Source organism: Chlorocebus sabaeus, chromosome 24 (assembly GCF_047675955.1).
Source record: "Chlorocebus sabaeus isolate Y175 chromosome 24, mChlSab1.0.hap1, whole genome shotgun sequence".
NCBI lineage: Eukaryota > Metazoa > Chordata > Mammalia > Primates > Cercopithecidae > Chlorocebus > Chlorocebus sabaeus.
The window spans coordinates 43036331-43052099 of record NC_132927.1 but is presented as its reverse complement, the minus strand read 5'-3'; the positions used below and the strand labels follow the sequence as shown (position 1 = coordinate 43052099).

At 34.4% G+C, this 15769-nt stretch overlaps 1 protein-coding gene across 3 annotated transcripts in view; it reads right to left on the bottom strand.

Moving 5' to 3' along the window:
* The window catches only part of GPHN (gephyrin), a 740280-nt gene that overhangs the window by 538278 nt on the left and 186233 nt on the right, over positions 1–15769 (bottom strand). For all 3 annotated transcript variants that reach the window (XM_007987015.3, XM_073011087.1, XM_073011088.1), the window contains exon 2: positions 13185–13263. In XM_007987015.3, coding sequence (XP_007985206.1) covers positions 13185–13263 — 79 coding nt within the window. The remainder of the gene's footprint in view (positions 1–13184; positions 13264–15769) is intronic.

Below are 15769 nucleotides of genomic sequence, written 5' to 3'. Positions count from 1 at the left end.
GCATCATGAAGCTTCCATAAAAACCTAAGAGGATTGGGTTCAAGGAACATTCCTTCAGACAGCTAAACAGGTAAAGGTTCCTGGGGAGTGGCACCCAGGGAGGAAAGGAAGCTCCATACCCTTTTGCCACATCTTGCCTGATGTGTAATATTCTTTATAATAAACTGGTAAATGTAAGTAAGTGTTTCCTTGAATTCCCTGAGCTTCTCCTGATAATTAATTGAACTTAAAGAGGGGTCTGTGGGAACTCCAACTTGAAGGTAATCTGTCAGAAGTCCAGAGGCTCAGACTTGTGACTGGTGTGTGGGGGCAGTCTTGGGGACTGAACCCCCAACCTGTGGGATCTGACACTATCTCCAAATAGATAATGTCATAATTGAATTAGAGGATACCCAGTTGGTGTCCACTGCTTGGTATGTGGGGGAAAACCCTACCACACAATTGGCCACGGAAGTCTTCTGTATTCATGACGGTTGGGGTGGCATGAGAGCAGGCGAAAAACATGGTCTGAAGAGTTTTTCCCAACATATAGGTATATACACACAATAAAACATACTTCTGCATTAAAAACAGGGACACAAATGTTCATAGCATCATTAGTCATAATAGCCACAAAGTTAAAAAAAAAAAATCCATCAACTGATGAATAAAAAAAGGTATTATATCCATACAATGGAATACTATTCAGCAATAAAAATAAATGAAGCACTCCTATGTGCTACAACATGGATGGCTCTTGAAATTATTATGCTAGTTACAGAAGCCAGTCCCCAGGTACCACATTTCTGTGATTTATACAAAATGTCCAAAATAAGTGAATATACAGAGATAGAAAGTAAATTAACGGCTGCCTATGGGAAGGAGGTTGGGGAAAAATGGGACGTGACTACTAATGGTTTAGAGTTTCCTTTTAGAAAGATGAAAATATTTTAAAATTGATAGTGGTGATGGTTGCACAACTCTTTGAATATACTAAAAACCACCTAAGTGTAAACTCTAAATGGAAAGAAAGGTAGTGTAGCTGACCAGGCTCTCCATACATGGAAAAAAAAGTGAATTCACAAATAATTAGAAGCAGTACAATAAACATAATTTCAGCAAAAGTCTCCATCCGCTCAGTGACAGCCAGGTCATACCCAAAACACTGTTCAGCTCGTGCTATCGTATTTTAAGAACTGATGAATTACAACTTATTTTGGGAAGCTTTCTTGAATCCAATTATCTTTACCGAGTCATTGATCTGAATAAATCACGGAAATAACTAAATTTAAGGTATAAATAATGTATATAAGAAATTATTTAACCATTTTGAGATGTAATATACTTTACCAGAATGTACAGCTGATTGTTGGATTATATCTTATTATAAATATCTACCACTTTTACAAGCTATTGTTCTTCACAGAGCTATCCTGGAAGCAAAAACAGTATTCGGTATTCCATTTTACTCACCTAGACCTCAAATTACAGCAGAGACAATGCCTACATTGTTCACCACTATTTTACAGGCCCTACCATATTAAGTGACACACAGTAAGTACTCAATAAATATTCCCTGACTTTTTAAAGCACTCCTAAATTCATGACTTAGTGACAGAAGAGAAAAAAGAAAACTTTTAAATTAGATATTTTAAAATTGTGTTTCATCCATTTGTGCCAAAAAAATGTTAACTTAATAATGTTACTTCCAGTCTAACTGGACTATAAAAATTTGCATTCCATCCCAGATGAATAAGTGCAACTCTCACCATAATACAAAGGTCAATTCATACCACACTCTGCAATATATTTTCTCAAGTTAATCCATAAAAAATGGAAAGATAAAACTTTAAAGAAAGAAAAGAAAAATACCATATTCAAAACCTACTTTTAAAATTACCGTCATGAACCATATAAAGTTTTGGACAAGGACAGGCTGCATTTGTAACAGTGGTCTCATAGGATTATAATGGAGCTGAAAAATTCCTATCGTCTAGTGACACCACACCTGTCCTAACACTGTGCACAATTACTTTATTTTTTATAAATCTAGTGTAAGCCAAGTGTACAGTGTTTAATGTCTACAATAGTGTACAGTAATATCCTGGGCCTTCACATTCACTGACCACTCACTCACTGCTCACCCAGAGCAATTTACTGTTCTATAAGCTCCATTCATAGTAAGTGCCCTATAAAGGTGTACCATTTTTTATTTTTTATACTGTATCTTGAACTGAACAAAGAGATCACTTGGACTCGGGAAGGGGAACATCACACACCGGGGCCTATCATGGGGAGGGGGGAGGGATTGCATTGGGAGTTATACCTGATATAAATGACGAGTTGATGGGTGCTGACAAGTTGATGGGTGCAGCACAGCAACATGGCACAAGTATACATATGTAACAAATCTGCACATTATGCACATGTACCCTAGAACTTAAAGTATAAAAAAAAAAAAAAGATATACGAATACTTACCATTGTATTACAACTACCATATTTAGTATAGTAACATGCTACACAGATTTGTAGCCTAAGAGCAATAGAGAGTTTAAAATTAAAAAAATACTACCCTTTGAGCGATTATAAAGAAGTAAATTACCTCTATTCAACTGGGAAAATTTCCATATTAGATTACTGGGCAGCAGCTTCAAGGGGACCAACCCCTGCTGTTACCTAGACAGTACACTAAATGATAATTACTAATATTTTTTTCTGTGTGAGATAAATTAAATGTGAATTAAGTTTAGAAGGGAGCCTGATTTTTAAATTTAAGGCAATCCATCAGGAAAGACTGGTTGAGCTGACTGAGCTTGGATTTTTCCCAAGGATCTCCCAAGTGCTCCTCGTATGTGTTTTCTAAGCACACGTCATAGCTTTTCACAGTATAATATAATTGTCTATGTACTGTCTATATTTCTCAATAGATTATAACCACCACAAGGACAGAGACTGTGTTCATGTTTACTGTTCTATCACTACCACTTACTATAGCGTTTAAGCCCATCAAAAATATTCCTTAACTAGATGGAGGAATGAACATATGGATAAATAATTTCATGACTAAACGAAAGAATGGGTAATGGAGAGAGTAAGGGAGTAAGAGACTCTATGTATAGGGAATATATATTGGCAAAATCTGCCTTTTCCCTATTCTTCAAGCAATTTTGTTCTACTATTGAGCACTTTGTTGTTGCTCAATACAAAAAGGTATTCCTTGGCAACCTAAAGGCTGCATTTAAATTTGATCAACACTGATTCCCTCTGCCTGCTTAAGTATAATATCTTTGTAAGTGCATATGAAATAACGAGAGCCCTAACTCCAGTAGTAAAAGAAAATGATAGCCTCATTCATCCCTATTTTTTAAAAATCTATTAACACTTGCTCCTCAGAACATGCAAAACAGATACAGCCAAGACAAGATTTCATTCTTTCCTAATTAAATCAAGTAGGATCCCTGAGAGCATTTTCAATGTATTTTCTGAAGAGCTGACATTGAGAATAACCTTCGTAAGCATAATTTTGGTAGAGTTAAAATATTTTGGCCAGGCATGCTGTGTCTCACGCCTGTAATCCCAACACTTAAGAGAGGCTGAGATGGGAGGATCATTTGAGGTCAGGAGTTCAAGACCAGCCCGGGCAAAAAAGTGAGACCCCATCTTTACCTAGATATAGATACAGATACGTATTTGAGTAGTACAGGCCTAAATTATCTTGTTTCTTAAAAGGCAATACAGTTACATGTTGCTTAACAACAGTGATACATTCTGAAAAATGCATCCTTAGGCAATTTTCTCATTGTGCAAACATCATAGAGTATACTTATGCAAACCTAGGTGGTATAGCCACTATACATCTTTGGAAGCTCACTGGAGAAGCATACTTATGCAGACTTTTCATTAGCAAACTTCTTTGCCTGCCTGTTTGATTTCTTCCCAACCCACAGTCAATAATCTTCCAATGAAAATTCCATACAGGAGTTCACACCCAGAACTCAACTGCCATTATTCTATTGAGGTTTTTCATTTGCAGCTATTAAATCTCACTTTCAGTCTCACAGTCTCTTTAGTCTCATTCTTCAGATTATCAACAAGAACCAAAACTAAAGGAAACCAAAAAGTTTATTCCTCCTCCTATATACAAAAATTAATAAAATATTTTAAGTATATCATGAGAGAACAATTAATAAAAAATCATACTTATTGGCAATACAGAAAAAATGTTTTCAAACATTTTAATGCCAGTGCCTAGGAGACCAGTACTTAGATATATTCAGCATATTTTCGATAAAATTAACAACAAAAATTAAAATCAATGTGGTAACAAAAACAATGAAGTCAAAACTAAGACTGGGGTGGAAACAGCACAATGCCTGGTTGTCAGGTGGCCCATTACTATCTGGTTTTATAACTTTGGATAAATCACAACTTAGTGGAGCTTTAATTTTTTACAACTCTAAATTGGAAAGAGTTCAATCAATTGAAATGACTCCTGTATAGAAAAGAAAATTTCAAAAGTGGTGTGGCAGAAAGACCCTAAGGGACCCTCAATGATTCCACCTCCTCTTATTCACACTTTTGTGTAATTCCAGCCCCTGAGTATGGATAAAATGTATGCCTTGCATCTAACCAACAGAATATCCAAAGGTGATGGTATGCATTCCCATGGTTAGGTAACATTATGTAGCAAAGGTGATAGGAGTTGTGGACAGTAACTAGCCAAAGGGCAGTGTTTTAGTGATAACGGCATTAATTCATTCATCAGGGCAGAGCTGTCATGATCCAATTACCTCTTAAAGGTTACATCTCTTAACACTGTTGCACTGGGGATTAAGTTTCCAATGCATGAACTTTGGGGAACACATCCAAAATAGAGTAGGCAGCAAAAGGTCCTCAGAGTCAAACAACCACAAAGACATGAATTTTGTCAACAATATGAATAAGTTTAGATACAATTCTTCCCCAGACAAGTCTACAGATGAAAATGCAACCCAACCAAAACCTTGATTCCATTCTTGGGAGATACTGAGAAGAGCATCCAGTTCAGTTTTGCCCCAAATCCTGACTTATGGAAACTCTGGGATAATAAATGTGTACTGTTTTCAGCCACTAAGTTTATAATAATTTGTTACACAGCAATATAAAATACAAGTAGACAATGCAATCATAGATATCAAAACTTTGTTTTATACATTCATATTAACCTCCCACACTCTCATTCACTTCCAACTAAAGTGGCTTTCAAGCAGCATGACATATTCATGGAGTACATTCTTTCTCATAATGAGCTTTTCTTTCTACCCCCTGCTCCTTCTTTCTTTCCTTCCTTTCTTCCTCACACTTTCTTTTCTTCTATTTATTTTTTTAACAAAAGCTTCATTTTAAGGACTTCATCCTCTTGGAACACTTGAATAGTGCTCTCATTAAACTTTGGTATATCTCTAAAATAATACTCCTCAGTTAAGATATAATGAAATGAGGAGAATGTTTGACTTCTTTTTCCTTTTTAGTTTATAGTGGCGAAGTTCCTCTTTTAAAATAGAAAGTATAGAGAAACAGAAATAACCTGTTGTTATTCCATCTGCTGTCTAGCAAGTTGTAATTAATAAATTCATCTGTGTTACTTCATATGTGTGTATTATTATATAGTCAACAATATCAGCAAATAGCAAACTATTATCAATTAACTGATATATCTAGTCCTTTAAAATTATTACAGATAATATTACCTACATCTATCTGAGATACCATGTAAAGGCAAACGTGGTAAAAATTCTTGTCAATGCATAAGATCTTCCTTAAATTTACAACAAAGAATCAATACAGTGGACATTTCTTAATTTCTATCACTCTTTCTTTTGAGGATCACCCTCTCCCCCAGTTACTTACAGTATTCCAGCATTTTGGCAACAGGCATATCTGTTCCATGACTAGTCAATCAAAATAGCCTATGTTGTGGCCAGAGTGATTGGCTGAGGTGTGGGCACATGAAAAGATTAATGAAATTATTACTTTTCCATGGTAATTTACATTTCATGCAGCCAGAAGGAAGGAAATTACAGTAAGTTAGCAGCCATATTCCTGGTTTAATGAAGAAAGCCTGACTACCATAAATGAGACTAAGACCAAAAAGATAAGAATAAGTGATGGTATAGGATGAGAGAAACAGGTCCACTTGTACAAAACTCTTAATTCTATTCCTTGAAGTTCCCACAACTGACCTAAATCTGAAGTTTTTTTCCTTATTCTGTGAGAAGTATTCCTAAATTTCATAAGCCAATCACTACTGATTTGCTTTTTAAGCTAGTTTGAATTAGGTTTCTGTACCCTGAAAATGAAAGAATCAACTAAAATGATACATTATTTCATTAAAAAATTTTTAAACACTAGACTGGTTATCTATATGCTTTAAGCAGAAAACCTGGATATTATCCGTCTTTAATCATAAGTTTGCTGATTATAGGAACTATGTCTGTTAAACCTGATTGCTAAAGAACATAAGAATCTACTAATGCTTTTAAATAAATTATAAAATGAACAAACTCATTAAATGTTAAACATATATCCCCAAGAATAGAGGAAAATGAAGAAATGTCCTCTTAAAAGCAAAGTATATCTTTGGATTTATAGTCCTGATATAGAACAGTACCATAAACACCACAGTACCAGCCTAGACTAAACTGTATTGTCCCAATATATACCTCATAGACCAATAAATACATAACCTAAGTAGCACCAAAAAAAAACCTGATTAAATGTAATAAAAAACTTACAGTTAGAGCTATTATTATTACAAACAAGACAGCTTTGGTAGCTGTCTTAGACTTGGAAGAACTATTGGTAGCAGAGCAAAATGAAAAATCAGTAATGACCTGCCATTAAAAAATGCATTTTTATATCCAATGAAATTTATCTACAGGGAAACAAAGAATAACAATATAAAAACTCTCCTATTTTGTTTAATAAAGGTTAAAATTCTCAAAGACACCTTAATATGAAAACTTTATAAATAGTCCATAAAAAGCAATAACTAAATTCATCTATCTGAAAATGCAATATGAAAACGCACATCCCTACAGAAAATAACCTCTTCAGAAACCACTGTTTATCCTATGCTGACTGGCATATTAAAAAAACTCAATTCACCATAGCAACCTATCTTAACACCAGAAGATAAATATACGCTAAATTTAGAGATGACTGCTTTCCAGACAGCAATCCTGACTTTTCTTCATATTTAATGGCATGATCCAAGGGCCCAAAATATCATTTAATCAGACTGCAGTGTGAAGATAAGTGCACTCAAAGAGATGAGCCTGTGTTTCAGGACCAACAAAATATTAAAGATTCTATTACAGGTGGTAAAATAAGAAGTACATAAAGGTAAATAAAATTTTTGTGTCTACAAAATTTACAATTAGATACAACAACTTTGTCCAATTTTATCTTTGTTCTTAAATATAAAATGCCATAATTAAGTATGATGTATAGTAACAAAATAACGTTTCAACTAGAAGGTGGTGGTGGTTTTTAAATCAGTGAGCTACATTTTCAAGCTGATAACTTCCAGTGAAAAAAATTTTCTTTTTCCGAAAAGCAATCCTTTACAATGAGGTATAACAAGAGTAACAGAAATACAAGTCAAACAATACAAACAGGAAAGATGAACTAATTAAAATTCTATGGTTACAAAATTACAATGGACTTATTTGCGCTTTATAGTCTTTGTAATCAGAGTGAAGATAATTTCTAGTTTACGTAAACACAGTTACTATAAGTAACACAGTTTTATACAATTTACTGCACAATATACAACATTATCAAAACAGTCAAATATATAAAACACCTTTTTTTCTTTACTCTCTTGATTACTTGCATGAAAGTCTTTTTTTTTTTTTGGAGATGGAGTTTCAGTCTTGTTGCCCAGGATGGAATGCAGTGGTGTGATCTCGGCTCACTGCAACCTCTGCCTCTCAGATTCACGCAATTCTCCTGCCTCAGCCTCCCAAGTAGCTGGGATTACAGGCATCCACCACCACGCCCAGTTAATTTTTTGTAGTTTCAGTAGAGACAGAGTTTCACCATGTTAGCCTCGCTGGTCTCAAACTCCTAACCTTAGGTGATCCACCCACCTTGGCTTCCCAAAGTGCTGGGATTACAGGCATGAGTCACCATGCCTGGCAATGAAAGTCATTATTAAAGACAAGATGTGAAGAAGCAAGTAAAGTTCATTTAAAAACATCAAGAACATATCGCTTCATGCCCATTAGGATAACTACAATTTAAAAAAATAAGTGTTGGTGAGGACGTTGGGAAATCAGAAGCCTGATAGACACTGCCAGTGGAGCTGTATAATGGTGCAGCTGCTACAGAAAATAATATGGTGGTCCTTCCAAAAAAAAAAAAAAATGAATATAGAATTACCATATGATCCAGTAATTCTACTTCTAGGTATATATCCAAAAGAATTGAAATCAGGATCCAAAAAGATATTTGTACACTCATGTTCATAAGAACACTGCTCACAGCAATAAAAAGGGGAAAGCAACCCAAGTGTTCGCTGATGGATGACTGGATAAACAAAATTTTGTATATACCTACAATGGAAAATGTGTCCTATTTGACTCTAAAGAAATATCCTTATAGTCAAATAATATCCTGCATTCTGAATGATAACACTCAGAGATGGCCAATTCTTCCATGAAGAATTCATTAAAAAAAATTCTTCCTCTAGCCATCTTACAGAGCACACATCTAAAATGGTCCTAAATTTGTAAGAGCCTTTGCAAATTAAATAAAGTGAGACACATTCCACATGTACACAATCAGCATCACCATCATAAATAGTACAAACATATTTCTCTAGTTGTCATTCTTATGCTTTCTTTTTCTTTTGATTTCTAACTTTTTTCTTTTTTGTGATTCCTAACTTTTCATAATATTTATAAATGAGTCTGAGTTCAAATAATTATGCTAGCTTATAAATAAGCAATAAGAAATCTAAAGCATAAATATGGTAATATGTTGTATTTCTTATCTGCAGCACATAGTACATGGAGATTTGAAAGTATGTTTAAGAATTACCTCTATAGAGAATACAACTGAATACAATCCAAAATAATGTACTTTATATAGAGTACCTCTTTTGCACATAATACTATCTCTCCAGAAGAAACACAAATGATTTAATAACTTCCATAGTACGTATTTCTCCACTTGAAAAATAATCTCACACTAAGAATAACTTCTTATATGCATGAAAATTATGTAGCACATTAGATAAGTTTCTAATATAGAGATAACATCAAGTTACACTTGATAACACTTTCAATGCGCTACTGAGACCACAACTATAGCAAGAGTTCTTATAACACACTCAAATTGATAAATGATACATACAGCAGAGGAAATCAACATCAAAATATTTATAACCATAAATAGCAGATGAGCTACTAAAACAGTCACATTGTTACACTGTTTATTTCAAAATTAAGCATGCATGAAAATTACTAATTCAAACAAACCCTTGGGCACATTGATCAGCAAAAAGTGAATGTCAAGTTCCTCTGCTTGCTCTTACACTCAACACCTACAGGACTGTGATAGAAACAAGTATTCTTAGAGTAACTACCCAAATAAAAGAGTTTGTCAGGTATTCCCTTAACCTCAATCTTGCCACAAGTCACATTCTGCTCCTATGATTACAACAGTTGAAAAATTAGTAGCTAGACCAGAAAGTCTTGCTTAGAGATTCATAACTTTCTCATATTTTTTTCTCCCATGGCATCTCTCCGTCATCTTCACACAATAGCTCACTCGGTTCATTCAAGCCCAGTAACAAGTTTTACTACAATGGCAGTAAAATCTTGGAGTTTGTACCATACAGTTTAAGTAAATTACAGAGTACCTATCATTGTTCCATTAGCCTGACACAGAGTTAGAGTATGAATTAGTCAGTTTAGGTTCTGCACTTTCAATCTCTGACACAGTAAGCCCCTCATCTAGCTCTGACTACTCTTGGGTTTAAACACTGTTTTATATCATATATTCTTAATAAAATTCATTAGAGTTTTATTTCTGTACTTTGTCTACAGAAATTCTGTATCAGCTCATTTATCTAATTAAGATATATAATACACTTCTCTGAGTATCAATATTGACTAGATAAGCCTGGGTTTTCCTTAGCCTAATTTTTCTTGCTCTATTATTCTGTCTTCCTTTCTAACAGTATTGGGGCTAAAGTTCTTAATTATTATTTACCATCAACTCCTTTCAGTATCAGCAGCTCAAGTGGGTGAATCATAATACGAATCTACCAGGCACATTAACATACAAAGCATTCACTCAACACACATCTTATTCTAATAATTTTTATATGGAACATGTATTAAAATGACATGTACACAATTTTAATAACCATCAGACTAGTCTGGAGTAGTTATCAAATGACAATAATTTTTTGAGGAGGAGTTTTTTTTTTTTTTTTTTTTTTTGAGACGGAGTCTCGCTCTGTCACCCAGGCTGGAGTGCTGCTGGGCGATCTCGGCTCACTGCAAACTCCGTCTCCCAGGTTCATGCCATTCTCCTGCCTCAGCCTCCGAAGTAGCTGGGACTACAGGCACCTGCTACCACACCTGGCTAATTTTTTTTGTATTTTTAGTGGAGACGGGGTTTCACTATGTTAGCCAGGATGGTCTCGATCTCCTGACCTCATGATCCGCCCACCTTGGCCTCCCAAAGTGCTGGGATTACAGGCGTGAGCCACCGCGCCCGGTCGAAAAGGAGATTTTTGTAAAAACAAAACAAAAGTATTTCTGATATACTTCCTATTCAATGTTGCAACATAAACAATTCAACTCCATGTAGGACCATCTAGTATACCTGAATCAATGAAATGTAGTGAACATTTATGTCAAGAGTCTGAGACAGAAAAGAGACACCTAGCTTTAAAAAAAAAATCCTCACCTACAATGCACATACTAAATGAATACTGCAACCAGACAGGAACTCAGAATAAAATATTTCCCATCATAACAACACATGAATATGAGTATATACATATATATATATTTCCACATTGGGCATTATTTTCTCTGGAAGATTTTACCTAATGAGGAATATATCTTTAAAATACGAATTCAAGTCATCAATAGTATCTCCTGACAGTTCTTAATAAAGAAAAAATTCCTTAGCAAGTCAAGCAGGCAGGAGCAAAAACAAACTCTTTCTCCATGAATGTTGACATTCTTATATACTAGACTAATCCAAGAGGATAATGGCGGGTTAAGAGAATGATGCCATATTAAGATATTTCTGGCTGTTTTAATAAAGGTACACTGAGAACTATTTTGTCCTTCCAATGAAGTGGTCTGAGATGAATTTTTTTTAGAACACTAAAATTAAATATAGAATTTAGTGGTAGGTTGAATGATGAATGTTACTCTACATTCCAGGAAGAAGCAACAAGTTTTCTCAAAACAAGACAATTGATTATTATAATCCATTATTCAAGTGTAATTCTTCAAATCTTTTGTATAATTGGAGTTCATATGAGCAAATTTTTTTCATCATATTGCTGCATTAAACAGATATACAGTCTTATTTTACTAAAATATATCTTACAAATAATACAATAATAATTTTTTTTTTTTTTTGAGATGCAGCCTCGCTCTGTCGCCCAGGCTGGAGTGCAGTGGCGCAATCTTGGCTCACTGCAACCTCTGCCTACTGGGTTCAAGAGATTCTCCTGCCTCAGCCTCCCAAGTAGCTGAGACAACAGGCACACACTACCACGCCCAGCTAATTTTTGTATTTTTTGTAGAGACGGGGTTTCACCATGTTGGCCAGGATGGTCTCAATCTCCTGACCTCGTGATCCACCCACCTCAGCCTCCTAAAGTTCTGGGATTACAGGCATGAGGCACTGCGCCCAGCCAATAATTTATTTTATTCATTCAAATAAGCAAAGCCTTTTGAGGAAACTGTAAAGTTTCCACCCATATCCATAAGGAAAGTAGAACTCTTAATGCAATTAAATGTTATTCACTAGGTATATTTACATCCAAACGGAATCATTACATTGTTGGTTAAATTTTCACAGGACTCAAAGGACAGCTGTCTATCTTCATAGAGATAAAAAATCAAGGAGGAGGAATATTCGCAATCCTTTTGAGTTAGAAAAAGAAAGATCGAGAAAAGAAAAAAACGGAGAGAGGTAGACTTGGAAATGCATTCTGAACTCATGACATTATATATGAACTTTGATATTCAATACATTTTCAGCACTCTCATAATATTTTTAACATGAGTAGTCAATCATTAAATAATCAATAATCTTCAAGACATTCTTGTGTTTATTCCTCACAAAATTCTCAATGATTTATTAGTGAATCCTGTGGGAGGGTAGATTACATGTGATCTGGGAGATGGATTTCCTATTAGGACACATTTAATTGTATGCATTATATGTGTCATTAAAGAAGGCACCTGGCAGCATTCAATTTTCTTTACTCTGCTCCACAAGCTTAACTAGTTTTAATAATTTTTTTAATAAACAGTGATATTATTGGGAAGGTGTGTTCATAGATAGTATGCATATTTACCAGTAAATATAAAACTGTAAAAAAATTCATGAAATAGAAAGTTACATTACTGTAGAATATATGTATTAGAAAGATATGCTAATAAAGAATGGGACTGACTGATGAGCAAAAAAATTAAAAACTGAAATCTATAAAACTCCTCAAATTCCTGTGCCATATGTAAAACATTAGAAATATATCTAACATATTCAAATGTATATTGTTATTACAAATAACTACTTTATATTTCTAATTATAATTACAAATAATTGCTATAAATAATATATTCAAAAAACTTCAAATTGTTGTAAACAAATTCAATCTATCTTTCCCAAGCAAATCAACTACTAATCATCTTCCTTGGCTAGTAGCTACTGCCACATTGGCTAGATATTATCAGCCATCAGCATTCTTCCTTGAAAATCTATCATTAATCATGACATCATTCCTTCTAAAATCTATTCTATTTCTAAAAAGAAACTGTTCTGTCAGACTTCAATACATGCAAAACACAGTATTAGAAAAGAAAAAATTGTTGCACCTTAAATAAGTTTTCAGATAAAACTCTTTTGAGAGAAGGAACACTAATAATTTATACATAATACTGAAAGCAAAATACTCACAAAGAAGGATCTTGTACGAGATCTTTGAGATTTATCCCACTGCGATCTTCTGCAAGATTCCTGAAGCAACTATCACTCACTAAATAAGAATGGGGAAAAGAAAAAAAAATTAATTTTTGTTTACATTTCATTTAAGCTGTTGCTGACCAAAAGACATTTTGAAATGAAAAATGGCATTTTTTAAAATTTTTCACCAAATATTAATATTGGTTTATTTATAGGCCTGGTGAATTTAGCAACAAATGTTAATATTCTAAACCAGCCAACATTTCAATAACAATCCACTACTTTAAGCACACCAACTCTATATAAATACATTATATAAAATAATAAACATATCGGTCTAAATTTTGTTCTTACTGTTACAAGATTAATTTACTAGTACACAGTAGCAAGTCATTGCCCCACAACAACTAGGAAAAAAAGAGACAAACTACAAAATCATATTTTTAAAAATATTGGTGAGCAATGGAAATAAAAAGGATAAACTAAATTTGCAGGATGATTGATGATTAATATCTCTTAAGTCAGTTAATCCTGCTGATTATTTTAATTTCTGGAAGGATTTGCCACTTAGACACAGGCTAGATAAGAAAGAAGGACACTACTAGGGAAAAGAAAAACCAGCACTGCTCTTGATAATTTGTAAGCTGGCATGAAAAACTGGAATCTGATGAAGCCCAAAATTACAGACAGTTTTCTCCCTGAAAAATTTGCTGAGTGCCAGAATTACCTAAGAAGATTTGGGGCAGCAGTTGGGAGAATAGGCCATGGGGCAAATAATAATCCCTGTAATGTTGTGGTGATTAGAAGTCAAAGTCACACTAGAACAGATGGAGCCTACCACTGTGAGGATAAAATTTTAATAGGTCTTCCCACAAGATATTTGCTCTCAACCAAAAGCATCCCCTTAGTGGGTGGGGAGCAGGAGGAAATGAGTAAAGGGAGCAGGACCAGAAAGGTAGAGTAAAATCTTCAACAATTTTACAGTATATAAATACAAAGTCACCAGACAGAATAGTCTGCAACACAACAGTTCTTGTCATTAGGACATTTAAAATCAAAGGCAATCTAAGTGTATCAAAAGCTGCCACCCAAACTTGATGCAGTAAGATTCATAATTGAGTTGAGGTGATTAGCACTTGATCTTATCTTTCTAATACAGAATTGAAGAAATATAATATTTAGTTCAATTTCTGCTGCTCTATTTTAATCAATATTTGGTATACGATAAAAATTACAAGGTATGGAAAAGGGCACAAATGTGACTAACAATCAACGGAAAAGAGAATAAATATAAGCAGACCCACAGATGATATAGTGTTAGAAGACAAGGACTTTAAGAAAGATCTTCAAAGTAGATGAAAAAAGGAAAACTTCAACCAAGAATGAAAATCTATTTTAAAAATTAAATAATGATTTTATATCTGAAAAACACTATCTGCAATAAAGCAGTTGGTGGGTGGATTTTACAACTGACTGAATACAGCAAAGCACAGATTAGTGAATTTGAATATAGGTCAGCAGAAAATATCCACACTGAAGCAGAGCATGAAAAAAATGAAATGAACAGAGCATAAGAGATATGTGGGAATTAAACACTTTAACACAAATACAATTCCAGTTAGAATAAAGTAGACAGAAAGTGAGGAGAAACAATACTTTCAGAAAAAGTTAAAAATTGCTGAGACTAGCCTAAAACTGATACAATATATTAACATTCTGACTTGGGAAGTATGGCAAACACCACACTGGCAAAGGTGAAAAAAACCACAATCAGCACTCAAAATGCTGAAAATCAAAGATAACAAGAACACTTTAATAACAGTCAGAGGGAGAAAAAAAGACATATCACTTTCAAAAGAAAAACAAGAAAACCTAAAGATGAGTTTTTAACACAAACTATCAAATCCAGAAGACAATGGGACAATATGTTTAAAATACTTGAGAAAAATTATGAATCCAAGTTTGTACCTTGATAAAATATCCATCTAAAAATGAAGGCACCCATGTGTGCCACCTGTGAACTCAAAGATTGGCTCAACCAAGGCCTGCTACAAATACAATCAGTGCACAAACAGAGAGTCTGAGGGCCTGAGGGCTGGCCCACCCAGTGCGCACCACAAATGATGACCTCATGAACTCCAGTGGTAAGGCCACCATGTGCCTCCAATAACCACCAAGGAGCCCAAGAACCAACCCACTGCTAACACTGCCAGCAAAGATGCACAACCCTTAGGAGCCAAAGAACAAGCCCACAAGATATCCCTGTCCCCAGACAAGTCTTGTCGCTGACTCCATGAACAACCTCACCTGAACCCTCTTGGGAAACTGCAGACACTGCTAACATTATTTACAGCCAAAGTAATCATACAGAGACTACACTAATGCAACCACCTGAACCAAAGCCAAAACACTCTACCCAAATGACACTACAGATATGACTACAGAAAAAAGTTTACCTAAAAAAGCAAATCCAGAAAACTGAAAGAAGAAATTGCTAAACATATACACAGTTATCAATGTAGGGATGCAAGACATATGAAAAAGGAAATATGACACTGCCATAGAAATACAATAATTAT